The sequence below is a fragment of the Microtus ochrogaster genome, chromosome 19, assembly GCF_000317375.1.
Source record: "Microtus ochrogaster isolate Prairie Vole_2 chromosome 19, MicOch1.0, whole genome shotgun sequence".
Taxonomy (NCBI): Eukaryota; Metazoa; Chordata; class Mammalia; order Rodentia; family Cricetidae; genus Microtus; species Microtus ochrogaster.
The window spans coordinates 23,112,106-23,122,278 of NC_022021.1; the positions used below are offsets into that span (position 1 = coordinate 23,112,106).

The 10,173-nt window shown below is 39.5% G+C and overlaps 1 protein-coding gene across 4 annotated transcripts in view; it reads right to left on the bottom strand.

Moving 5' to 3' along the window:
- Ttc37 (tetratricopeptide repeat domain 37) overlaps positions 1–10,173 on the bottom strand; it is a 98,583-nt gene that overhangs the window by 81,487 nt on the left and 6,923 nt on the right. For all 4 annotated transcript variants that reach the window (XM_005356551.3, XM_026783776.1, XM_026783778.1 and 1 more), the window contains 2 exons: positions 6,209–6,299; positions 58–201 (listed from right to left, as the gene is read on the bottom strand). In XM_005356551.3, coding sequence (XP_005356608.1) covers positions 58–201; positions 6,209–6,298 — 234 coding nt within the window. In that variant the 5' untranslated portion in view covers position 6,299. The remainder of the gene's footprint in view (positions 1–57; positions 202–6,208; positions 6,300–10,173) is intronic.

Here is a 10,173-nt window from a genome sequence, read left to right on the forward strand (position 1 = left end):
AAACACGTCCCCAGACCTGCTTTCCCATACTATAGGAAATGAAACACTTCCCCGTACCTGCCAAGCAAGCAGCTGCTCTGGCTCTAGTTCAGTAGCCTTTTTATAGGCACCCTGAGCCTGGTCGGGCTGTTCTAGTTCAGCCGCAGCAACACCAATGAAGACCCAGGCATTATAGTTATTTTTTTCTTGTTTTAGCACTGTCTGAGTAAGAAAAAAAAAAATGAGAGTAAGTTATTAACTTTTGAAAACTAATGAACAAGCAACAACGCAATAGCCAGGACACTGGATCTGGCACCAACAGAGCACAGAACAGTGCTCTGTAGCCAGGTACAGTGAAAGAAAGATCGTAAGGGTTTGGAACATGAGGTGCCTTTTAGTAAAATGACCAAGGGGTCTTGATACCTACATAAAATGACCCCACCCTTACCCCATGAGAATGTTGAGTAGAGAAGAGCAGCAATTCCTAGTCGCATCCCTGCCTCCAAATCACTGCAACCAACTCCAATATTGCCTTTTCCATAATAATACACTCCAAAATTAAAGACGAATTCTCTGAGGCAGTTATAGATAAATTCATCCTAATATAACTATACCAAGCAAATCAACAAAGGCAATAAATGTTTAAATAATACCTGTCATCAAGAACAAAATTATACACAGAGATATTTCTTTGAGAAATATGAGTATTTACTAAAGTAAAGTAAATAGCTTAAAACAAGATTAATATATTCTAGGGAAAGCTAGGAGCTAAATTAAATCTGGTTCTCAAGGTTTTGCATAGTCTAGGGAAAATCACACTTCTATGAGTTGAACCTATGAATCCTATGGGATTCTTCTCTGTATGCTGTGAACAGCACTGTTTAACAAAGAAACTGTCTTAGGCCTGGGCAGGGCAGAATAGAGAGAGGTAGGTGGGGAAAACTAAACTGAATGCTGGGAGAAAGAAGCCATGTAGCCCCACCAGAGACAGAGGCTGAAACGTTACCCGGTAAGCCACAGCCTCATGGCAATACACAGATTAATGGAGATGGGTTAATTTAAGATATGAGTTAGCCAGAAATACGCTTAAGCTATTGGCCAAACAGTATTGCAAATAATATGCTTTCTGTGTGATGATTTCACTGCTGAGCAGCCAGGAACAAGTGGCCTCCTACAACAGATTGCTGCTCCAATGTGTGCTAGCTAAATCCACATAAAACCTGAGAGAGCTTGGAAAGGAATTCTAGATACCAGCAAGCAAAGTTAAGTCACATTTTTTTTTTTTTTTTTGGATGGGCTCTGGTTCCTGGCGACATGAAGCCATGCAGTTTTGAAACAGCTTCCTGGGCCATGCTGCCAGTGTGAACTCTGATGAGGTCTGGCTATGGAGCATTTAAATGGGGTTTGTGAGCAGAGTGCTACAACTTGCTTAAGGGCAACATAGACCTCTGTGTGTCTGAAAACGGGGCAATGTACATGGCTCTCAGAGGCAGTGAACATATCTCTGCTATGCTGGACTACACAGAGTAAGCAGGCAGAACTGCAGAGTTGGTCTCAGTCACGCCCACTTAGCATTTAAAAAAGTGCTCCTGGTCAAAAACTAATAACAGATACACAATAAAAACAGATTCAGAAGAAAAAGACCTCTAAATGGGTCAGTGTGTTTTAAAAAATGTACATAGGCTTGGGAGAGAAAAGAAAAGGAGTAAAGAGATAGTAAATGTAATATAAAAGAGTACACACAGTCATAGATTAAAGAAGTAAAGATTAATAAAATAAATATTAAACTACTAGAAAAAGTAATAGGAGGAAAGAAAAATAAGTCATGTAAAGATGGAATATACACAGAGTCTGGATTATGTGTATTATTGTGTTTTCTTTAAATTAGTTGACTGTAAAAGAGCTAAGAGAGATATTTCATTGTATGGCCTGCTAAGCTAAACCAGCAAATATACTTTAAAGGTATCTTGATTTCAGAATTTGGGTCTAAGGATATGTTAGTTTGGATAAGAGGTTCTTCTTTTTTTTCCACAGAAGATGAAAACCTATGGATTTCTTCCACACTAATGTGATTTGATGGACCAAAAGGTCTCCCTGAAAACCCCTCCCAAAAATACTTTGCTCAAAAAAAAAAAGGCAGGAAACAATTTGGAGAGAACTACACCCAAACTCCCAAATATTGTTTATAAATGTTTGTCTACATTTAAAAAGGTATATGCTATAGAGATTGGTATGAATTTTGGTTTATTGATACAAATTTTAGGTCAATTTTGTTATATATATATATTCTCTTGATTAAGGTATTGTGTTTGTGCAGCTCATTTAAAAATGTAATATATAATCAATCACCTATAATAGTCAAGCTTGTACTCATCTTAGTTAGGCTTTGTAGATGTACAGAGATGTATTTCAGATGGAGAGGCATTCTTCAAACCTTTCAAAGACTACAGTATATGTCATTTAAAATGTTTAAGAACTCAGAACTTTTCATGACAATAAGATACATCTGCTCCTGGCAGCACCAATTACTTCAAAAGGAAGATGGGCATCAAAGAGACTTCTTATGGAGTTTGCTAGCCATTTGGGCAAGAAACTGCTCCTGCCTGGACTGCTTGATGCTATGCTGTATGAACTGGACATGCAGTACCCACAGAGAAATGACTGCTGAACTTGACTAAAGGTGAGATGATCCTTCAGGGTTCTTGCTTCATGAAAGAGTCTGCAAGACATTCTGCAGGACACAGAAAAAAGTGATTGACAAACTGCCAATATAGGTGGAACTGTCTTCAAAATTTCCTGCTTCACGCCAGATACTATGGGCCTGTAGGCTGAAGATAGATGCTCCAATGATACAGAAGAACTTTGGGTGACTGTACAGGAAGCAAGATGTCTCTGTCAATTCTAGAGTTTTGGAAGTTGCTTACAATGCACTTTCTGTTTACTTAGGTAATATATCCTTCTGGAGTCTTTGATCGATTTGAAAAACAATTATAGTTTTTGTTAGTTATGATAAAAGATAAAGTAGACATAACTATTGTAACTGTAATTCTTGCTTGATACCTGTTTGGTTATATGTAATTTTACTATGCTAAAGTTAAAACCTTTACCAAGTAAGCCACAGCCTCGTGGCAATACACAGAGTAACGGAGATGGGTTAATTTAAGATATGAGTTAGCCAGAAATACGCTTAAGCTATTGGCCAAACAGTATTGCAAATAATATGTTTTCTGTGTGATGATTTCTCTGCTGAGCAGCCAGGAACAAACAAGCAGCCTCCATTAATTAGGCTTATGCGCACCCACACTCTCCCGGCAATCTGTCACCATGTACTATACAAGCGGCACTCTATTCAATACTGATGCCTCCTACAAAACTCAGCAAAAGTTAAACTCCAGTACTAGAGGCTTGTTCTGCTTCTGTTCCGAACACCAAAAATGATGGTGGCACATAACTGCTTATCAAATGACACAAGCTGCATGTCAACCGCCAATCAGTAATTACTGTCTGACTAATGATCAAGGTTTCAGAATCTGAAGTACATTTTTAAGGAAACAATCACACATAAAAGAAATGTGGTAAAAATAGACAGAAGATTCTGGGAGAACACAAAGAAGAAGATACCTAACTATATGAACATAAACTGGAGCCCTCTTCCCCAAAGGAAGGCTTATCCCATGCTGTAGAGCTCCACCAGACAGAACCACAACAAATATATTCTCAGGTAGCTTTTCTTTAGTCTCAACCAATTTTGGGTTACTACAAATAAGAGACATCTCCCATTGCTTAGTTCTCCACTTATAGTCTAAGGCAGGATTTTTGCCATTATAAATTATGAGATATTTAGTGAAATTCATATCAAACTTTTGCAAAATACCCATAGAAAGATATCCATGCTGAGTAATGTAATAAAAATATAGGCCAGTAAAATGGCTCAGTGCGCCACCCGGGCCTAAGGAACCAAGTTCAGGCCCTAGGACTCATATAAAGGTAGAAAAAGAGAACTGGTTGCATAATATTGTCCTCTGATGTCCACATGTGTGTGCCACATGCCATACACACGTACATTACACCCCCCACACACACTAATAATAGTAATAACAACAACAATCTAGCAGCGTAATCATATACACATGGTGAGTTAGGTAAGCCCAGTGCTAGAAGAAGCAGGCTCTCCATGTGACCACATCTGCTCCACCCTCTATGTGAGCAAACTCTCAGTTCCGCATCTCATCAGTACCACAGTGCCTTCATTCCTACAGGTCTCGGGCATCACTGTACTGGTATGAACAAATGTGTCACATTCAGAAAGGCTGACACTTTTTTTGGACCTCACAGCCAAGTAAATAATAAACCTTGAGGCCATGCAGGACTTAGGCTTGATAGCCTGCTGTACACTCAGCCTACCTGTTCAGCCTGCCTTTAAGAGTACAACATTAACAAACAACTTTACTTGTTTTGGACTTCCCACAGGTTTGAATGTGTGCTATAATAATCATTTGCTGAAAACATCAAGCAGTTAAGAAGTGTCTGTATAAACAAATATTCACCATAAACATTGGAAGCAATTTGGACATAACTTGATAACTCTGATTAGGTTTTCTTAGGTTTGCTTTTCTGAGTACTTCTGGATCAGTAAGTTCAATCTTGTAAAACTGTTAAAGGGTTCTGTAAAGTAGCCCTTATTCCTTCCCTTTGTGATGTTCTCTATGCTGACCAATAGAAGTTAGCAAAGCCCCTTGTATGGACAGAGTCAGAGACAGCATTCAAGCAGAACAGATTCAGACTCATGCAACGGACAGATCACATAGAGGCCTGGAGCCATGAACTACAGACAGATGGAAGACAGGGGAGAGAAGTAGGGAATTCAGAACTGGGCTTGCTCTCGGCTAAACGACTCCAGGAGCAAATGCTATGATTGCTTTTCTCACTATAGCACCAGTGTGCTCCGGTGTCTCTGAGGCAGCCTCCAATGTGTTTAGCCAACGCGCCTACCCCCAATTCAATTACTATGATAGTGGACAGATGCTGTGGATTCTGACTTCTGAAGCCTCCTCTCCCCACTCCTGTTTACCCTCATGATCCATCACTGTCACACATGCGCGGCCATCACACCTTGCCTCTCTTCCTTCCTTCATCATTCTCAACTCCATCACTCACCAAGTTCACTTTAATAACACAAAACTTCCAGTGGACACTTATTAGGGTTAAGCAATTCTTCAAACTCTTACTCATAAGCTTGCAATCCTTTGGCCTCTTACGCATAAGTTTTCGCAGCATAAATAACAACTGCTTCAAACCTGCTTTAGTCTCAAACTAAAGCAGCAAAGTGAGCACCTCATCTACCATCAACCACACCACCAAAACTAGAAGAGCACCTCATCTCCAACCATCAACATGAGCACCTCATCTCCTACCATCAACATGAGCACCTCATCTCCTACCATCAACATGAGCACCTCATCTCCTACCATCAATACACACCACCAAAAGTAGACGCCATCAGAGAAAAATGTTCTTAGTTTTCCACTGCCAAATCACAAATGGAGCCCTGCATGGATCTGTCCCTATCTTTTCTCCTGCCACAACAGAAGAGGAGCTAAAGGCTTCCTGTCACACTCTGCGTCGTCGCAGAGGGTGATCTCCCTAAGGACTTCACTTCTACCTCTACTATCTGTTTCTCCACCACATTCAACTTCTCTGTTTAACAGGAACATTCCCATCAGGACGTGAGGAAGCTTTAGAATCTTTTTTCTTCCACCCACTGGTCAGATAGAAACTGGAATGTCAACATTCCTCAAAATAATAAAATGCTAGGTGGGCAAGGTGACCCAGAGGTTAAGGTACATGCTATCAAATCCAATGATTTGAGTCAAGTCCCAGGACTAACGCAGCAGAAGGAGAAATGACTCCTACAATTTGTCCTCTGACCTCCACAGTACAACACACATAACAGATACATTTTGTAATGTAATACAATAATAATAGTGCTAAAGTATACTTGCTTTCCATAATGCATGGTGCTTATGATACATCTGGTTTTAAGAACATGGCTTTGGTAATTTAGCAATAAAGAAAATCAAGTGCAGCAATAATAGCCTACCCCATTAATAAGGAGATATGCTCTATAGGTTCTACCATTGTCTGAATGTGGACAGTAAGTGACTTATACCTTAAAATAACTCATAAATTGGTACTATATTTGGCTGCCAAAGAAACAAATATCCTTTACCTTGCAGTGTTTCAAAGCTTCTTTGTACTCTTTGTTTCTGATTGCGTCTCTTGCACTCTTCAGGGCAGTCTTCACTTCTTTGCTCGACATTCTATCAAGACAAGAAGTCACAGTGAACATACAATAATATCTCCCCAATGAAAAGAGTCCCAAAAACTGAACCGTGTGAAAACGAGACATCTACTTCCTGCTCTCTGGGGCAGTCTGCCCCCTTCTCTACACACAGTTCCTCAGATTTCTACTCCAATGTCTGTTCCACATTGGAACATCCCTGAATGAGTTACTTAAAATTTTACTCCTTCCACATCCTACTCAAAACCGTGTATTTTCCCTTCTACCCTTCCCTTGCTTTACTTTACTTCAAATGTTCAACACATCTCCTGTACGTATGTTCTATGGCTCTAGCCTACTGTGTGTAGAGTCTAGTTCTGTATAAATAGGGTTTTGTCTGCTATTGCTTTTTCGGCTCCAGGATTAGTATCTGATAAATGGTAGGTGACGGGTAGGTACATGTTGAAACTGAGCTGTGTCAGAATTCCACTCACTCTCTACACATTTAGCTAAAGTACAGATGATCTTATGAACAAGAACCTACAATACATAGTAATTCCAATCCAATTTTATAAGCAAGATCCAGTAGAATAAGCTAAAGACAGAGAAAAACATAAATAGCTTTGGTAACTAAGATGAGAGAATTATTTAAAGGCCAACATAGTTATTTTAATACTAGATTCTGTGCCATGTAAACCAGAATACTGTCCTCATATTGAAGATTACTGTAATATTACTTTCTCTAATGAGAAATAATGTAAATGTTTACACAGGGATAGAAAACTGTGCAAAACTGCACACTAATACCAGCCATGAAGAGACACTACATGTGCCCAAGTGTGGTATCAGTTCCTGTAATCCCATCATCAGAGAGGCAGAGGCAGGAGAATCATGAGTTCAAGGCCATCCTCTGCTACACAGCAAGTTCAAGGCCAACCTTTGCTACATGAAACTTTAACACTCTGTATATTGATTTTTTAAAAACAAGATTTTAAAAATTTCAAAGATATATTACTTCATCAGCAAAGCACTTTATTTAATATTACAATATAGTAATTTAATCATAAATAAGGTAGTCCATGTTAATATTTTACAAATTACAACTTACCCAAAACAAATAAAATCACAATACAATGTTTAAAAGAGAAACATTTGCATTTTCTGCTTACTCGACCTATTTCTAATCTTATCATAAAGATAAAGCAAATAAAGTTGATTATTGTTCTCTCAAAGTCTGTGAAGAATTGTGTTGGGATTTTGAAGGGAATTGCATTGAATCTATAGATTGTTTTTGGTAGGATTGCCATTTTTACTATGTTGATCCTTCCTATCCAAGAGCATGGGAGATCTTTCCATTTCTGGTATCTTCTTCAATTTCTTTCTTCAAAGACTTAAAGTTCTTGTCAAATAGGTCTTTCACTTCCTTGGTTAGTGTTACCCCAAGATACTTTATGCTATTTTTGGCTATTGTGAAAGGTGATGTTTCTCTGATTTCCCTCTCCACTTCTTTATCCTTTGTGTATAGGAGGGCTACTGATTTTTTTTTTTTAGTTGATCTTGTATCCTGCCACATCACTGAAGGTATTTATCAGCTGTAGGAGTTCTTTGGTAGAGTTTTTGGAGTCACTTATGTACACTATCACATTATTTGCAAATAATGAATGTTTGACTTCTTCCTTTCCAATCTGAATCCCCTTGATCTCCTTATGTTGTCTTATTGCTATTCCTAGAACTTCAAGAACTATGTTGAATAAATATGGAAGGAGTGGACAGCCTTGTCTTGTTCCTGATTTTAGTGGAATTGCTTTGAGTTTCTCTCCATTTAATTTGATGTTAGCTGTCGGCTTGCTGTATATTGCTTTTATTACATATGATCCTTGTATCCCTAATCTCTCCAATACCTTTATCATGAAGGGGTGCTGAATTTTGTCAAATGCTTTTTCTGGAACTGGAAGCAGACAAGATCGCCTGACAAAATAGGGGAGCATGGTGGAGGAGGATGGGGGTAGAAGAAAGGGAGAAGGGGAGAAGGGGAGAAGGGGAGGGTTGGGGAGATCTTGAGGGAATGGGATAGTTGAGATGGAGGAAGGACAGATATGAGAGCAAGGAAAGGGATATCTTGATTGAGGGAGCCATTCTGGGGTTAGCAAAAAATCCAACTCTAGAAAAATTCCCAGGAAGGATAACCCCAGCTAAGACCTAAGCAATAGAAGAGAGGGTGCCTGAACTGGCCTTGCCCTGTAGTCAGACAGATGATTAACTTAAATATCACCATAGAACCTTCGTCCAACAACAGATGTAAACAGAACCAGAGACCCATATCAGAGCACTGGACTGAACTCCCAAGGTCCAGCTGAAGAGCAAGAGGGAGAGTATGAGCAAGAAGGTCAAGACCATGAGGTGTTCACCCACGAGACAATTTGCCTGAGCTAATGGGAACTCACCAACTCCAACTGGACTGGGAATGAACGAGCATGGGAGCAAACTAGTCCCTCTGAATGTGATTGACAGTTGAGGCTGACTGAGGGGCCAATGACAATGACACTGGGATTTGTCTCTAATGTATGTACTTGCTTTTTGGGATCCTATTCTCTTTAGATGTATACCTTGCTCAACCTAGATGTAGTGGGGAGAACCTTGGACTTTCCACAGGGCAGAGTGCCTTGCCCTCTCTTAAGATTGGAGGGGGTGGGGAAGGATGTGTGGAGGGAGTGGGAGGGGAGTGGGAGGAGAGGAGGAAGTGGGAATTTGGATTGGTATTTTTTTAAGTAATAAAATAAAATAATAATAATAATAAAAGATAAAGCAAAGATGGATGGAAGATAGATAGATAGATAGATAGATAGATAGATAGATAGATAGATAGATAGATACTAAATAGCTACAGACTCTAGATAATTCAGAGTAACAAACTAGGTGACCACCACAGCACACTGCCATAGTATTCAAATGTAGTATGGGAACACAATAAATATTCTACCACCATAAGCACACTAACACATTATAAAAGCACCACACATGAACACAATCTATTATGAACATAGTACATGAACACTTTATACAAACACGTACACTAATGTCACTCACACAGTACACTAACATAGTACACTAGCATTGTACACACAGTACACTAACACTTTAAACAAAGCACACTAATAGAACAATGCAGTACACTGAACTAACACTGTACACTAACAGTTTACACTGACACAATTCACTCATGCAGCACATGTAGGTCCATATTCCTACGTGGTAATGGCGACCAGAATCCCTGGCCATAGTTTACACCTGCCACACAGGAGGTCGTCGGTCACCTAGCCTGTCACCATCCCTAACAAAGGGTCAGGATGTTGTTCTGCTCCTTCTTTGTAATTTGGAGGAAACCTGGGATAGAGATGCTAATTCAGCCTAAGTGACAGAGCTGGCATACAGAGCAGGAAGATAGGAAGATGTGACAGAGCAGGCATAGATGGGTGTAGACGTGACCACACCCATTCACCTGGTTATCTAGGAAGCAGAATGCTAATGAATTTCACCCTCAGTTTATGTTTTGGGATATAAGGCTGTTCGGAGAATAAACACAGAGAAATTTTCAGGATGTAAACTGAGGATTTCCTGAGGGATCACTGAGAATCTCCTTCCTGATAAAGCCATGTGAACTGTGTCTTTAATCCCATGACTCCCCTCTGGTACCGGACCCCAACAAGTACACTAATTTAATACACTAACACAGCACACAAACATGCTACACTAATGTAAAAAATACACTAACACTCTCCACTAGCAGTGCACTACCATGGTACACTAACAGACTATACTAACACAGAGCACTAACATGGTACACTAACAGATTATACTAACACAGTGCACTAACATGGTACACTAACAGATTATACTAACACAGTATACTAACA